Source organism: Meleagris gallopavo, chromosome 20 (assembly GCF_000146605.3).
Source record: "Meleagris gallopavo isolate NT-WF06-2002-E0010 breed Aviagen turkey brand Nicholas breeding stock chromosome 20, Turkey_5.1, whole genome shotgun sequence".
Lineage (NCBI taxonomy): Eukaryota > Metazoa > Chordata > Aves > Galliformes > Phasianidae > Meleagris > Meleagris gallopavo.
The window spans coordinates 10,389,544-10,406,577 of record NC_015030.2 but is presented as its reverse complement, the minus strand read 5'-3'; the positions used below and the strand labels follow the sequence as shown (position 1 = coordinate 10,406,577).

The following is a 17,034-nucleotide window of genomic DNA, read 5'->3' as shown; positions in this document are numbered from 1 at the left end:
GGCGCCGGGAAGGCGCTCCGACAGAGCGTGGGGCTGCCGCCAGCACCGGTGTTTTGTCGGGAGCTGACAGCGGTGCGTGTAAACCTGTGGGCGAAGTCAAAATGGTGCTTAAAACGGGCACGGCGCTGTGTGGGGCCGGGCCCCAGCTGGGCAGTGGGAGCTCTGAGCCCCGAGCGGGGCTGCGGGGTGACGGTCGGTGGCTCCGAGGGGAGCTGGCAGCGCCGCGCTCCGGCATAACCGCATCTCTGGTTTGAACCACGGGCCTGCGGGTGAGGGTGGGTTCTGCTCTGCTTCCCCAGCCAGAAAATGGAAAGCTTGAAGGAGAAAGAGCAGAACCGTCAGAGAGAGACCGCGCCATCTGGTGACCTTAATTTAGAGGAGGGAACAGGTAAATTGCTGAGATTTGTAGCCGGAGGGTGGATGAGACCTCCAAAGCTTTTTACCAACTGCCATTAAACGTGTCAGCGTTACTGCTGTGCTGGTCAGGTGCCAAGAAGGGCGTCACTGTGGTGTGCAGCAGGGCTGGGGACGGAGCGTGAAGGTCGTGCAACCACTGTGAGACAGCCTTCCTAAAGGGAGCCGATGAACAGGAGGGAAGTCAACTCTTTGGAAGAGTAGATAACAGCAGCACAAGGGAAAATGGTTTTAAATTGAGGGAGGGGAGATTGAGGTTGGATGTCAGGGGGAAGTTCTTTCTTATGAGAGCGGTGAGGGAGGTGCTGGAACAGCTGCCCAGAGAGGCTGTGGATCCCCGTCCATCCCTGGAGGTGTTCAAGGCCAGGTTGGATGGGGCCCTGGGCAGCCTGGTCTGGTATTAAATGGGGAGGTTGGTGGCCCTGCGTGTGGCAGGAGGGTTGGAGATTCATGATCCTTGAGGTCCCTTCCAACCTGAGCCATTCTGTGATTCTGTGAAAGGGGCAGCCCTGCTTATGCTTCATTCCCACACTGCTGGATGGCTCAGGTGTCCAGAGAACCTTTGAAAAAGCAGAATGAGCTCTGCTTGGATGACTGGACCTGATGAAGTGTGCTTGTCTTAAACTCACCTTCCGTATTCTGTTCAAACTGAGTTCTTGACGAGCTGTGTCCTTATTAACCTTGGTGCTGTGATCTGAACAGGGGGATTACTTTTGATGAAAGCTGAAATTAGTAGTTTCCTATTTTGTTCTATTTGCTCATTATAGTTGGATATGCTCTTGTTCTCTTCCTGTCCTGATTCTTGGGGTGTGCTATTAAATAGCTGCTGCTTTTCGTTACACCAATCTCTGCAGCAATGTGTTTATTTAATACTCCTCTTACCTCTTGTAATGAAGATGTGGAGTTTTCTTTGGAATTTTCAAAGCAATTCGAAAAGTTTAAGTAGAAGGTGGGATGAAAGGTCAAAACATGCTTATTTTTTTCCTCCTTTGATTGCCGAAAGTCTAATTTGAGAAAAAAATAACCAAGTGACTCTGAATCACACAGTCATCAGGACATATATATATGGCCACTCATATTTTTGGATGCAGAAAGAATGCCCTCAGCACTTTGCTGAACAAACTGCAGATCTCTGGCAGTGCTTCTTTCACCAATATCCTGTTCATTACATCAGTCATTTTTTGATGTCTGGTTTTCAAAAAAATAAAAACATTCGAATTATAAGTTTAGAAATTAGGCAGTTTTATAAACTTTTGAGCTAACAGAAGAGTGTTTTCATCATGTGGCAAATGCTCTTAGTCAAGTGCACAACATGTGCATTATATAAATAACAGCAGTATAGTTCAGCGTATCCTCTCTGCTTTCTGCAAAGAAGCCTGAAGCAGTTACGTGACCCAAATCGTACATGATAATCAAAGACATAATTGTCGTGCTGGACCTAAAAGTAAAAAGAGCCTTAAAGAAAGTCTGAGCTCTGGGAGTACCAGTGTTCCTTCTTATCTGAGAATAAAGCATTTGAAAATATATTTAATCTGATGTATGCTTAACTGGGATGCTGATTCACGCTATTGTTTAAAATGGAAAGTGAAGGCAATCCTCTTCCCACGCACATGCAACAAGCAGGTGATTGCAGAGGAAGCACTGGCTGACTTAAAATGACGTTGTTTCAGAGATCTCATGGTACAAATGTATGAGGCACTGGAGCTGGTCATGCCAGCTCCTGTAATAGAACAGAAACTGGGGAACACTGAGAAAATCAACAGGATGCAGCTTTTGTTGCCATTGTTCATTTTGTTTATTTATTTATTTTTAGTCAACTGCTTTCCATTATAAATAAATAAGGCATGAAGGTTCTCCATACTGTTATAGAGCTGGCAGCCACAATCGTGCTGATGGCTCCTAATTTTCTTGAGCCGGGGGCCATAGGGCACCTGAAGATGCAGAGCGTGGAAGCAAGGAGCGCTTGGTGGCAGGGAGTAGAGGAGAAGGCTTCTGGAGCAGGTGGGTTTGGGCATCACACCCTGCCGACTGACCTCAGCGGTACTCAGCTTAACGAAAGACAAAGGACGGAGGGGATATTTTTTGCATTAATTCCACTGTGAGTGAAAGAAAGGTAGCTCTTCATTGTGTCAAGTCTCGAGACTTGGACGATAGTTAAGTTTTAACAGTCTTCCCTTCCCCCTCCAAAGCCAAATTCAGACCGACATAAATAAATGTTGCAAAAATCCCAACTATTTACCCAAATTTTTGGGATATAAGCTGGTGAAAACAGAATCCAAATTTGGTCTACAGTTTTTCTGGGCCAGCACAGAATAGGTAGCTTACACTGAACTGCTCATTTCTTGTGGCACAGTGCTCGGGGTGTTGCCTAAGCTGTAATGAAATACTGCTTCTCTGCCTAAAACATTTGTCTGTTCAAACAAGATCAACTTCTAGTTTATGAAAAATGGAAAGTGGTGATTCCTGAGACTGCAGCAGCATTTTGGCTGTGTTTGCATGTCTGCGGAAGCAAAAGTGAAGATTCCAGTGCTAGAAAGTGAGCTGGAACATGAGAGGTGATGACCTTTGGAGACAGTATCTCAGCCAAGATAGATTATTTTCAACAGAAGACTGAAATCTGTCCTCTTGACTGTGAACACAGAGCAAAAGTGAAGGACAGTGTGTGATCAGCACTGCCAGGGCCAGTGGTCCCAATGCTGTACGAGTGTGGTGCTTTATCCTTGCGTCTGAGTCACTGCTAGGTAGCTTTGCAAGCCCATGCAAGCTGTATTGGAGGAGCTTGCTGCAATGGAGGCAGTGATGTCCTGTTGGATAGCACAGTGCAGAGGGCTGGTATCTGGACAGTGAGGTGAAAGCATGTCTCTGAAACTGTAACAGCACTTCTTATCTAGCTTATGGGAAAGCCCTGGTAATTAAGTTCCTGCCAGGCACAGTGATACACCTGGGATGAAATACTGGGAGAGATTTAAAGCGAGGAAATCCCATATGCCTACAAAGTCTGGAAGGTATGGAGTGAGTTACTAGGTGACATTAATGAAGACAGAATGATCAGTTCTATGTTTCTCTTCAAGTTTTTCCAGTCGCAATGAGCTTGCATTGTAAATAGCTGAAAAACCTGACTGACAAGAGAATGGCTTGAACAGCAAGAACATACTGCCCTTTGGGGAAGGGGAAAGGTGGGGGTAGGTCTCTTGGGTACAAGTGTAGGTTCTTAGCCATAAAACCAATGTGAAGGCTTGGGCTGGTGTTCTTGAGCAGCCCCTGAAGTTCTGATGGCTCTTACTGCTTTGCTGTGAAGCCGAACTCCGGCTGCTGCAGTGCTGGAGGAGATCCAGGCTTCTGCTCGCATGTAACTGGACTGTAAGACAAGCTGAAAAGGATGGGGGAGGTGAACAGCTCTTTGTGGTGTGGTTTCTGTTGCTATTGAGAAGTCTGTCTCATGCAGAGATCCATCATACAGGTTCTGAAATCCTCTAACTACAATGTACAGTTTGTCCAACGAGTCACCAGAGCCCAAGCTTAAAAACACGAACAGAGTCTCTGTGACATTTCCTTGCAGTTACACGATGGACGCTCCCTTCCCGTACAAGAACATACCACGAGGCCTCTCAAACCTTCAAAGCAGTGGGGCTGGTGACGTTTCCTGGAGCTGAAGAGAAGACTTGGCTGTTGGGATAGCACGCGGGGATCGCAGAGGGGCAGGGCTCATTTGCTGCTCTTGTTTTTCACCTTTGTGGCATTGATGTCTGCTTTTGTTTTCTGGATGCGGGAGAAGATCTCCTTAAACAGAGCCTTGTACTCGGGCTGACTCTGCTCCAGCCGCTTGTCCACGGCCTCCACGTGTTTGCTGATGGTCTTCTCCATGGATTTCCGCTCTTCCAACTCAAACCCTTCTCCCCGGAAGTCTCTAAAGGAGCTATCGCGAGAGATAGGGCGGGAGGTCTGCACCCCTGTGTGACGCACGCTGTCCTTGTGCTGCCGGCATTTACTCAGGAGCTCCTCGTACTTCTCCAGCAGGGCGTGATACTGCTCGTCCACCTCCCTCAGGATGGACATGCCCCGTTTGCGCACGTTGTTGGCATGCAGTGTGTAATTGCCCTCGTGCCGGCTCACGGCATCCTTGGTGACGATGGCATTGAGAGCTGTGTCACTGCAGCTCTTCCGGACGGGGTGGTTTGGGGAAGGTGTCATTGAGGGCCCGTGACTTTTCCCTCCCTCTTCCTCTGAGAGGTCGATGTAATCTGCTTCTGGGGCATTATTCAGTGGCTCCAGAAGGGCCTCAGACAGGTTGTCTTCCCTGCTGAGCAGATACTTCTTGACTTGTTTCATCTGCTGCAGCTCCACGAGCTCTGCCTCCAGCTCCTTGATGCGCAGCTTGCAGTGCTCCATCTCACACACGCGCTGCTCGAGGTCCGAGTACTCCTGAATCACAGAGCTGTACTCCCGCTCAACCCGCTCCTTCCGCTGCTTCTCCTGGTTCACCTGGGACCTCAAGGAGTCCACCATGGCTTGGAGGCGCTCGTTCTCCCGCTCCAGTGGCTTCTGGTTGAACTCTGCTGAGGAGCTGTGGACCTGGAATGCATCTTCATACCTGGAAGAGTAGAAAGTGTGTGAGCAAATCAAAGAATCACGGAATCATTAAGGTTGGAAAAAATCTTTAAGGTTATCCAGCCCAACTCCAGCCCATCTCGCCATGCCCACTGACCACATCCCTCGGCACCACATCTCTGCAGTTCTGAACACCCCCAGGGACTCCACCATCTGCCTGGGCAGCCAGTTCCAAATCCTCCAGGTGAAGGAGGAGGCAGAAAGAGATGCTGATGTGATGAGTTGCCTCTTCTTCATTGCTCCCTTCCTGGGAAGCAATACAGTGCACTTCCCCCTTCTATTAGGAAATCATTTTTTCCTTCTCAGTGAAGTGCCTGCGGCACCCTGTCTTGTTGGAACAGATTGAAAAAAGGAAAGCTCCATGGCTTCCCCACGAGGCATGGCAGGAGGCGGGGGATATTGAACAGATTTCTAAGTTACTGAAGGGCAGAGTGACCTTCAGAGCCGACTGTAGAGCGACAACACTGTGGGCATGAGGCATGGAGGGACACTGGGAGGATGTGGGGGAAGAACCGCTGGAACACGAAGTGGATTTTGCTGGGAGTTGAATACCCTCATAACATCCCCTGTGCTGCTGTTTGTATCCTCTCGTAGTGAATGCTTTCAGTAAAAAACTTTATTGATTACTTATCTATTTAAAGAAGCCTCTATTATGGACAAAGCTGAGCAAGGAACATCCCTAGAAGGTCAGTGAATTAGCACGGTGGCAGGGATTTAAGGAAGCTCAAGTGAGCAATAGTACTGAAGGTGTTTGTACAGCATGTGGCATACCTTCATTTGTGCTGCTGGGGCTATGGGAATTGCTGGAATTGTCCTGGGTTTTGCCAGAGAAAGAGGCTGACCCTCTGCCTCCCTGCAGATGGGCAGAGGACAGGGCAGAAGGCTGTAGGGCCACCAGAGCCACAGCTCTGCCCTCCCTGCTCCATACCTGGGGCTGGAGCACAGCTCCTTCAGGCAGGGGAAGGTGTGGATGGTTCGGCGCCGCTCCCTCTTCTCCCGCCGGATGCGGAGCTGCTCCAAGCTCCGCATCTCCTCCACCTGCTTCTGCAGCTCCTCCACCTGGTTCTGCAGCCCCTCAATCGTTTCCGTCAAGCTGCGAAGAGAGCAGGAAGCGCAGGTGAGGAGTTGGGCACAGCAGTCACAGATCTTCGAGAGGGTATTTTTTCCCCCCATAGAGAAAGCTGATCTATGGAGGTCCTAGCACGTGCCCTGAGAGCGTGGCGATGCTTGCTGTCATGGCAGAGGCTGCTCTCCCTTTTGGGTGGGGTGGGTTGTAGAAAAGGGAGGACTAAAGCATTGCCAAAGGATATACCAACAGGAGACCCTCTAACCTCAAATCTGGTGGTTGAGTCAGCTCTGGGACACGAGCACTATCTTGGAATATCTCTGCACTACAAGGGCTCAAGCACTTTACTCTTCTTCTTGTTTCTCTTGTAGAAATAAACATTGGGCAGAAGTTTTGTTTTATTCTGGCTGTGAGCACAGTTCCTAAACTCCCCCTCTGCTTTGAGGCTCCCTATCTGCACAGCTGTTTGCAGAAGATGCTGTAGCATAAGGACATGGCTTAGTCTGTTTCCAGGGATGACCTTGATCATGTGGCTATTGGATGAGAAGTTATCGACAAACTAGTCTAGCGAAATGCTGGATCCGTGCCCAGTGCACTGCTGCGCTGTGTGCTCAGGACCTCCCTTGTACCATCATGTGCTGCTTATTGAAGGAAGCTCATCCTCCATGCAGGAAGGTCTCTGTGCCTCTCTCTGCCCGGTCCCAGCTGCCAAACCTGGCTAATAAGAGAATGGTGGAGCAGCGAGAGCACGCTGAGCCCTGGGGTAGGGGGAAGGTGGGATAGGGGTCCCAGCCTCACTATGTGGGACCAGAGGAGGCTGTACCATTGTATCTTCTGTTGGGATGTCTTGCTTTCCAGCACGAGCTTCTGATTTGCCAGCTCCAGGTCCCGTGCTGTCAGGTCTAGCTGCTCGTAGACTTTGGCATGCTGCTCATTCATCTGCCGTAGCATCTCAAGCTGCTTGGTCAGGTACTGCAAGAAAAAAAAAGAGAAAAAAAACACTCCACATCCAAAACCCAGGTTGTTTCATGAGCAGAAGTTCCTACAGCCTTAGCTTCATTGTGTCTTGTGGCCATTTTATCCTCCATCTGATTGAAGCTTCTTCCAGTGGAGGAATTCCTGCTTACATGGTTATGTGTCTAAAACATGACTGGTTCCCCCATCCTCGTCCTCTGTGAAGAGCACTGACCTCACTCTCTCTACTTGGCTACTTTTTTATTCATAATACCCCAAGGAAATCAATATCCCTGAGAATGTGACCCTTCACTGGAGCTGAGTGTGCTTGGCCCAATGGTTACTGCATCATCTGACAGATCAATCGCAGAGGCTGCATTTCTGTAGGAATTCAGGCTGCAGAAAGTCTGAATCTGTGAAATGTGAGAGCTGCGGCCATAGCCCCTTCCTGCAGCCTCTGCAGCAGTCTGAAAGCTTTCGCCCCGCACAGCCTGGCACAAGGGCACTGGCTGGGATCAGATCCTAAATCTGGGGCTGTGAAGACACAAAGCCCTTCTCTCCCCTCCTTGCAATGCCACGTGCTGGGAGTTCCCTGCCTGTCTCTGTCTGTAAGTTGGCGGTTTCCAATCTTTTTTTAATTCACAGATCTCTGGTAGTCTTCCAATAGATGCAAACCCGCCCTGCGCAGTGAGTTTAAGCCTCTCAGCTTGGCGCTGTGGGCAGTAATGCCCTGACCCCGAAGGGTGCATGAAACTGCATTGCAGATTGCAGCTCTTTGAGAAAAAGCTGCTTTGTGCCTTGGACAAAGGAGGCTGTGTTCAGGGGGTGCCAAGGGGCTGGCTGAGAACAAACGTGATTAAAAGCGCCTGGAACCAAGGAAAAGCAGCAGCAGAGTGCTGAGAAATGAGCACAGAGGTTGGTGGGTGGGCAGGAAGAGCCCACATGTGCCTCAGCTGCAACCAGCACTGGTGCCAAAATCTGGTGCACATCTGTGCAGGGGTGAGAGGTTCAGTCAGCGGGGGCTGGGAGCACCTCACCCAGACCTTAATCCACCCTGCTGCAGGCGCATGTGGAAGGACTTCAGCTTCCATCCCCCATGGCACATCCCTTCCCGCAATCTGTGTTGCTGGGACTGGCAGTGTCACTCTGAGATGACAGCAGAGACCCGGCCACTCCTGTCCCCAGTGTGCGTCCCCACCTCGATTTCCTGCACTTGCTCTTCATTGGTGGCATACATCTGCTGCAGGGACTCCTCCAGCTCCTTGTTGCGTTCCAGCAGTGTCTTCCCCAGCTCAGCAGCCAAGTGCAAGTCTGAAAAGCAAAAGGGACAAAGTCGCTGTCGTTCCTGCTCCAAGCACAGTTTGCTTTGCACAGGGCTGCTTTAGCAGCAGGTTTTGATGCAGATACACATTTACAGAACGTTCACAATCAGCCCTATTCCATCTTGCTAGGCTGCAGGAGCAAGGGGCAGCTGAGCTTGGGACAGCCTACATCACCTTTCTGCATGGTACCATGCACTGTGCAGCCAGGATCAGACCCACAAGGCTTGGCTGAGGCTGAAGATCAGTCCCCCATCTCCATCTTCATCCCCATCTCCTGTGGGACTGAATGGGGCTCAGCATCCTCCAGTATGAGAGGAAGGGCTGGTGAAGCCCTGCAGAGCCTTGGGGATGCTCTGTAAATTGTTATCTCTAATGAAGGGATTGCCCTGCCTTCCCTGTCAGCCTCCATCCATCACCACTAACAGAGTGACATGAGCAATAGAATTGTGCATGGCCCCAGGGGTTGGCAGCCCTGCAGCCTTGCTGCACTCCTCCGGGTAGCTCCAAGGCGAGGACCAATGCTATGTATTCCCTTACTGCCACCTCTGAATGCTTTGGGGAGGCTGCTGAGATTTTTGGGTATTAAGGAGGAGTGTAGGGAAAATAGACATTGACAGCGCGAGCTGCTTGAATTAATGAGTTTGCTGTTTTGGGTAAAGAAACTCCAACCCAGGACTCTGTGATTCCTATGCTGGCCAAAGCTTGTGCTCCTCCGGTGATGCTGTTTGTGAGCCTGTGGTGGCACAGCGGGCTCTGATTGTAGCCCTTTGCTTTCAAAGCAATTGTTTGACCTCATAAAGCCTGGCCTCAGGCAATTGTATGGGTGTTCATTTTCCTTGGTGCTCTTGGGGGGGAAGTGTCTGACTTGGTTGGTGGTAAGCCTGACCCTAAGCCTCCAAAACAAGAAGGTAGGAAAGCAGGCACTGGTGTGTGTTACTGCTTCTGCCCTGGTATTTCTCAGCCCATCGCTACCCTGGTCCCCAGCCTGCAGCTATAACGTGTTTTGTAGAGGCTCTGCTGGGGCTGAGAGCCGCTCTAGTTTCTCCCTGCAGTTAATTTGGATATGCAATTGATTGGGAAGCAGTGATAACTTATTAATAGAATAATAGGAGGGGAATCAGGACCCCCTGGGTATATCCTGTGCCTGGGAAAATTGCTCATTTTAGAACTTACGTTGTAAAATGAGGCTGATGCTGGCTGCTTGGACACAGTCTCTTACATGGGAGGAGTGCTAGGATGTGATCCTCCTGTTGGATAATGCTGTGGGAAGTGCTGCTGTGTTATTAGTTTGAGTGATTATTGCTTTGGCCCCAGTGGTGCTGGGGGCCATCTCCCTAGCAGCTGTTGTATGTCCTCAGATCTCCCCTTCACCATGGGAAGGGATTCTCAGCAGTGCCCTCGTTCAGGGTGTTACTCTAGGAAATGTCTTTTGAATCATAGTTGTCATTGTCACACAGTTACCTGGTCTGAGGGCTGTGAGCCCTCCTGGGCTATAGGGATGTATCCTTCTAGGAAAGACTTCTTTTTGTTGAGCACTGAATTTCTCTAGTTTCCAAAGTGCTCTCAGGGGAGGGAGTGTTTGCTGTGCCAGCTACAGACTGGAGAAACAGCAAAGACAGAGGAGAACTTGTGCCTTTAAACTGCTTGGGATAGCGTTTAATGGCACTGCCACCTTGCCAGAGCCCATGTCCTCGCTGGAGAGGGGCACGTTGCAAATCCCATCTGTCCTACTTGATTTCTGCAGCAAGGAGAGCCTGGCAAGGAGCAGAGGGGTTCAGGTAATGAGTCAAGTGTGTCCCTGTCCCCACGGATTACCCCAATGCTCTCTCACCATATGGCATCCAATTTAATCAGCTGGAGTTGAGTTAAGTGGATTACGTAGTGTGAGATCCTACATTGTAATTTAAAGGACTCTGTCAGCAATAATTTAATGGGGGAAATGGGCAGTGTTTGGGGACAAATGGGAAAGAAGAAAGAACAGGGCTGAGCTCCAAGGAGGAAATTTATTTCTTTCCATTGTGAGCTTAAGGGCCTCAGAGATTCCAGGCTTGAAGGATGTGGGGGAATTGGTCCTTCCAGCGTCACTAAACTGCCTCAGCCATCATCACGCACACTCGCTTCCAGCCAGCTGAAGCATCCCCCTAATCCTCTCTGCCCCACACCTCTGAGTCCCTTCCTTCCCACCTGTTGTTTTCCCTGGGCTGTAGGAGGGAGGGGATGCTGTAGGGATGTGTTTTAATGTCCTCTTTAGAGCAGATTTATCTTGATTAGAAAAGCTGTGATTAGCTCAAGCAGGCTTGGGTAGCACACGGTTCCTCTCCATAGAGAGGACAGCATCCTGGGGCTGAGTGTGGATTTATCAATGGGATGTTCCAGTGGCGTAAGGACTGTTCAGGGATTCTCTACAAAATTCCCCCTAGGCTTTTGTATTCCTCTGTGCTTCTTCACCATCAGATTGGGCAGCCAGTGCTGTACAGCCTGTGCTAATTCAGCAGTTCGTGTGATGCCTCTCTCCCTGCTCTGTGCAGAAGGAGAAATTAAGCCATGATGCTGAAGGCAACACCCATGAAACAGCCAACATTCAACTTATAAACAGTGCCCTTAGGGACACCAGACTTGTGAAGGGGGTTGGGGGAGACGGTGTTGATCAAATTCTCTCGGGGAGGTGGGGACCATGACCCTGGGATGTATGCAGCCAAGGAGAAGCTCTGTGTTCCTAAACAAAGATCTGCCTCTAGAGAGAGAGGGCCATGCTTCCCTGTGAGCTTCTACGGGAAAGCAAGGAGAGAGAGCAGAGGGCGAGAGGGGAGCTGGCTTGGATCTGGGCAGTGCCTAGCACAGGGGAGCTGCTGCTGTTGCAGCGTTTTTCCTTCATCTTGGGAGTCAACTGTCTTGCAGCTGCACAGGTGACCCAGAGGTAATTGTGCTGGGATTGCATCACTGGATAACACCTCCCCCCCAAAAGTCCTGCTGATTCTGCAGCAGGTTGTCACTCTCTTAAAGAGGCTGTGGAACAAGGCAGAGACTGTTCCCCTGCAGCAGCATCCTGCAGCAATCCCTGCACAGGCAGATGTGTACTGCTGGATGCCTCCTGGCTGAGACAGCTTGCATTGTGGCACAGAAATCCGCAGCTGTTCTTGTGTTCCTGGTGCTGGCCTGCATCTCTTTGGGCACCCTGAAGGATGCTTTTCTCTATCCTTGGCTGCAGCTTTGTGTTGGGCAGGGCATGTTTCAGCAGCTCTTGGCACAACTGTGTCACCGTCTTTGTAAATACAGCTTTCTGGAGGAAGCCACCACTACAGCACTACTTTAGGCTTTCCCCCATCCTCTCTCTGATATGAAACCCAGCTCTTCCTGGAGTTCTTGTTGGTCAGATGGGACAAATCAGGTCCATATCCTCAGGAAACGCTGAAGTCTGTGGATTTTCAGCAGGGACTGAAGGGCTGATGCAGACAATTACAGGGGTTTAAATGCCCTTCTGTCCCTGGGGAGAGCTGGTGGTGATCTGGAGCCGTGTGAGCCAGGCAGGCTTGCAAGGGGTGTTACAGGTCCTTGGGGTCACACTGTGCAGGGCTTTATGCAGGATGTGTCCTTTGGTTCAGTGTCTATTTAGGAGTTACTTGTGGTCCTTTCCTAAAAAGCCTGCAGTGAGGGCTGCTCCTCCTGCTGCTGCCAACAGCAAATTCACCTGCTGAGCACTGGGGAGGAGCAGAGCAGAATCCTGGTGCATGGACTCTGGAGGAAGCGCAGGGTGATTGTGAGCTGATGGATGGGGTAGGCTGAGAGTTAAGAACTGATGTTTAATGCTGTTGACGTTTAATTTAATTGCATTTGCTGTTTGCTCCATTACACACGGGTACTTAGAGTCAAGGGCAGGTGCAATTATTCCTTTCAAATCTAAATAAATGATGCGATGCTGGCTTACCCCAGGGTAGGGTGTGCTTACTGCTCATTTATTTTTCTCCTTAGTTGCAAGAGATTGTGCTGCCCGGATACATTACAATGAAGATCAGCTTTTGTATATATTCTACTGCTGCTCCATGACAGGTGATGGAGGGAATCGGTGCTTAGCCTTTACAAACCTGTGCAGGGGAATGTGCTGGGGTGCAGGGGCTCAAGACAAGCAAAGAGCAACAGAGTGGCTCTGTCTGGGAAACCTTGGTGGGCAATGAGAGCAGTGACCCCACCTGCTCCCTGGCAGTGAATCCCATCCCTGAGCAGGGCAGGGGCCCAGGGATGTGCTGTCTGTACTACACTGTGCTGCAGAGAGGCTCTCCAAGCGTGGGCGATATGTTAACGCCTGAGCTCTATGTTGGCTGTCCCTGCTTATAAGCTGTATGCATCTACACAAACTCATCCACAGCAGTCCCATCCCTGTGCCCACAGCCATCGACTTGTGTTTTGCTGTATCGCTAGAGCATGATAACACAGAGTGTGCTATTAGACCACGGTTGGGCTGCTTCTGTGTCTTTCCCTGCTGTTCCCTTATCTAAACAGCCTCCATGCCTGTGTTTGCCTTGTAAGCTAAGATGGTTTCTAAGAGCTCGGTGACTGGTGGAGGCTCTGGTTGTGCACGTGGATCAGAAAGAGCCCTAAATAAATACATACAAGGGAGATAAGAAGTGAGGAAAGAGAAAGGAAGCAGATACTTTCCTGTGGACACCTTTCCTCCAGGCAGCAAAGCTCTAGCTAATTAATTATGTTGGGATGTGGGGATCTATGAATAGAGAGAAGCTTTTACTCTTAAAGCTAAAGACACAAATGCATGGACTGCTGCCATGTGGGAATCTCCCTGATGATTTTGGGGGCAGGAGGCTGTAACTGACCCAGCACTGGGGAGGACCAGCACCTCACCTGCAGCTATTGCTGGCTGGCTTGGCTGCTCCTGCTGGAGGGAACACAGGTCCTGAGCAGTTCTGCGGCAACCAAGTTCAGCACAACTGCTACAGCCGCCAACAGCGATGGCAGGTAGAACTGTGGATGGATGCCATCTTCAAGTTTCCTTGGCCCACAAGGAAGCTGGGGCTGCTGTGGGCAGGAGGTCCTTCAGGACAGCCCTGAGGCTGCAAACACACAATAGTTCCCCCAGTTCTGCTGCTTCCCACAGCTGGAAGTATGTGCCCAAGGTTCAGCAGTCATAGAAAGGAGTTTCTGTGTCAGACAGGAGGCAGGTCCTGGAAGTCACTCTGTGGGATTCTTACTCCCTATTTGCTTGCCTCTTTCACATAGCAGGACAACTTACATTCTAGGAAAATGCATACGGATATTTTTCTACCCAGAATTGGAGGCTCTCACCCTTTCCTCTCCTTGAAGACTAACCAAAATGCCACCTTATTTCCCTGTGCTTTAGTCCTTCTGATCATCTCCAAGCAGCTCAGCAATTAGTCACTGAAAACTTTCTACTTCCACAACCTACCTGAGGCAGCTAAGTGAGTGGCTCAGCTATGCAGGCAGCACTGTCCTGCCCTGCTGCGGGGACGAAGGGCAGCTGCTGTGCTGCTGGAAGGCAAGCAGGCTGCAGGCTCACCTGCAGAGCTGGGTTGCCAGGAAGGCAACATAAGGGACACATTTTGGGGTTCTACCTGCTCCCCAATGTTTGGGCAAGCAGAGTGTGATTGCAGCTGTATGGACCATCCTGTGTCTGATAGCTGAGTGATGCAGAAAATTGATGGGCAGGTTGCAGCTGGTCTCCAGTGTACTGCTGACCCTGGGTCTTCACATGGATGAGTGAGGAGTGTGGTGCAAGCTCAGCGCCTTGTGTCATTTTTTCTTCTTAGCAAAGCAATCAGGTGCTTGGCAGGAGGAGGAGGAATTAAGATACTTAAATCTGGAGACCTTTAGAGGTGACAGCCATAAGGTCCTTAGCCTGCATTGCAGATAGTTTGGCCCAAAAGTTTTTGTGGCTGCCCAGGAGGAGAGGGCTGTTGGTCTTGCAGCGGTGTTGGGATGGTTCTGGTTCCTTGTCCTGCTGACTAACATGCTGAGGCTGTATTCAGGCTCCTGAGAGTGTTGGCAGCCCTCCTGTTGGGCTGCACTCTGGTTTAGACCTGAGTGCTGGCAGAGAGGTGGGAAGCTAGGAAGATGTGGATGAGGGAAGGTGGAGATCAAGGCCAGAGAGCTGTCAGACAGCTGCTGGGTCTGTTCTGCTCTGTGTGGATCCAGATGTGTTTCTGCTGGCACATGGCCTTCTGAACACAAATGCTTATGATGAGCTGAAAAGACATCCTCACTTGTCCCCAGCTCAGATTATCTAATTTTAGTTTCTGTTCATTCTCTCGGGGTCTGGTTGCACATACGCCCTGTGCTCAAGGTATGTACGTCACCTTGAACAGCCTGGGATTATTGTTAGGGAACAAGTCGAGGGTTCTGGAAGGCACCAGTCCACTTGGATGTGGTGGGAGGCTGGGGTCTGGGTCCTGCTGCCTCCAAGGCATGTGATGGATGGATGCAGTCAGTCACTACGGGTCCTTCAGGAGGGAAAGAATAATTGGGGTTTGTTCTCTTGGGAAAACTGATTTGATTCAGCAAGCCAGAACACTGTGGAGGATGGGGAGGAAAGTAACAGGTGCTCAGCATGGAACTGAAAGCATGGTTTCCTCCATGGTACTAAAATGGTTAATTAACATAATCATTGTGGAGCTTCTGGTTAAGCCATCCGTTGCTTAGCAAAGAGTTTTGGATGTAAATATAATAAATATTTGATGTTGTGAGATGACGATAAGGCCAGCAACCAACTGATGCGCAGCAGAACCTTCTCTCCCCTAGCTCACGTTGCTGCTCATTTCTCCCATCCTTGCTCCCAAGGACTAGTCTCTAGGCCTTTGCTTTTGTCATCTGCCTTCCTGGCTGCTGCCAGCATGTCCCATGGCATGCTGCTCCTCTCAGTAATGCCAGCACAACTCTTAATCGTGTTGCACTGGATGTCTCGCATTGTGCTTCCACTCTTGATTTCCAAACTGACAGCGTCAGGGCTGTACCATCTCCAGAGACCTCTGGACGCTGCTATGGCAGGCATGGACCAAGCCTGGCACTGTCCTTCATAATGCATTGTGCAAATTAATTATGGTTGTGATTACCCCGCAGGACCTTTCCAGCTGGCTGATTTCAGTTAAAGCCTTCTCCATCTCTCCTGAGTTTGTGCAAGCCTGCACAGCCCCCATTCTTACAGAGACAGTGAGCCCCACAGCTGGGACTTGTTTTGGGTCTGTTTTCCTCCAGTCCTGTGCCTGCTCAAAGGTGGAGCCTATCCTCAGCGTGAATCTGTCATCTGGAGTTAGCTCTTCTGCATGTACACGGCTGGGATAGAGCAGGGAACCTGGCCAGCAGCAGGAAGGTGTTCTTACTGCTGGGAGCCAGCGCTGACTCACGAACCTGACACCAGAGACAGCATTGGGCTAAAAAGCTGAGTCCTGTGTTGCTCAACACTCCCACTACTCATTTGTAGTGCTGCTGCTCCTCAGTCTGCCTCCTGCCCCTGGAGCAGTGCACATGTCCCTGCTGAGCCGGGGAAGATGTCACCTAGAAATGTGAATTTCTGAGGAGTCCAAGGCTGCGCTGTTTACCCAGCTGATAGCCCTATCTTCTTTCTCTGCCCTGGTTTAATCTGAGTGTTGTATTTAAAACAAGAAGGCCTAGTATTCATCTACTAATGCTTCCTGTTAATTGAGAAATTGAGGTAAAAAACCAGCTGCACGATCCCTCTGGGCTGGCTGTCATTCCCTGTTGGGCCTCTGCCCTGCAGCTGAAGCTGTGCAAACTTCAAATCATGACATAATGTACTGGAGTGGTGGTGGGCAGAGGCACTGCAGCTGGGCTGCAATGTCCCCACTGGCAGTCAGCTGGTTGGAGCAGATGTAGAACCATAACACACGTAGAGCATAACACGTCAGAGGGGTGACTGCATTTGGGTACCAAAAACTCTTCACTGTATGTTGACAATTCAGTTCGTTCTTTGGCAGCTGCGCTGAAACACAACTTCTTTCAGCTACGTTGCCTCAAAATATGAAGCTAAGCATTCAGAAAAAGGAAGCCCTAAATATACACAGGTACTAACTGTACAGCTTAGGATAAACATTACAAAGAACTAGTGTAAATGCGGGCAGCTACTTCAAAACAAATTACACAAGTGAATGCTTATCTTTCTCTGGCAAACCTATTTTTGCTGTTTGAACCTTGACATTCCCTTGGCATTCCTTTCTCTCCTTCTTAATTTTTCCCACTTTTATGGCTGACTGCAGAAGCCTCCAGAAGTAACAAGGTGACTTAGAAGCATTCTTTGGGATTAAGCTTGGACAGCAAGAGCTTAGGGCAACACTTCCAGCACCTACATCTTAGCAGTACCTTATTTGTAATGGATCTGTTTCTAACTAGTGTGCCCAATGACTGCCTGCAGCCAGCTGGAGATGAAGGCAATGTCAGAGCTATCCATGTTGGATTCTGCCCCCAGCATGTTTTTTGGGGAACCAGCTTGCTGTACCACCAGAGGACACCTGGCTGGTGCTGAGGGCAGATTTGGGCTCCCTGCATCTCAAACTTTCCTTGCTCAGGATGGCTGTTGGGAGCAGCAGAGCTGACGTTTCCATGGAGGTGCGGCTGCAAGATGAGGTGCTGGGTTTGCCGAGCAAACAGAAGCCTCGAGATAAGGTATCCCACCCCTCACTCGGGGCTTAC

The 17,034-nt window shown here is 50.1% G+C and overlaps 2 protein-coding genes across 5 annotated transcripts in view; one reads left to right on the top strand and one right to left on the bottom strand.

The window, feature by feature from the left end:
* Positions 1-2,190: 2,190 nt before the first annotated feature.
* Positions 2,191-8,816, bottom strand: CDR2L (cerebellar degeneration related protein 2 like). The gene is made up of 5 exons (XM_031556391.1): positions 8,788-8,816; positions 8,241-8,418; positions 6,912-7,060; positions 5,951-6,115; positions 2,191-5,005 (listed from the first exon to the last, which is right to left on the bottom strand). The coding sequence occupies exons 1-5, from the start codon at positions 8,814-8,816 to the stop codon at positions 4,120-4,122; spliced, it is 1,407 nt and encodes a 468-aa protein (XP_031412251.1). The 3' UTR covers positions 2,191-4,119.
* Positions 8,817-12,528: 3,712 nt separating this feature from the next.
* Positions 12,529-17,034, top strand: part of LOC109370582 — a 6,794-nt gene continuing 2,288 nt past the window's right edge. The window contains exons 1-2 of one of the 4 annotated variants that reach the window (XM_019621812.2): positions 12,529-14,794; positions 16,911-17,007. In XM_019621812.2, coding sequence (XP_019477357.1) covers positions 14,677-14,794; positions 16,911-17,007 — 215 coding nt within the window. In that variant the 5' untranslated portion in view covers positions 12,529-14,676. Of the gene's footprint in view, positions 14,930-15,730; positions 16,410-16,910; positions 17,008-17,034 lie in introns of those variants that run through there. The other 3 variants (XM_019621811.1, XM_031556367.1, XM_031556368.1) reach the window with 3 other exon arrangements.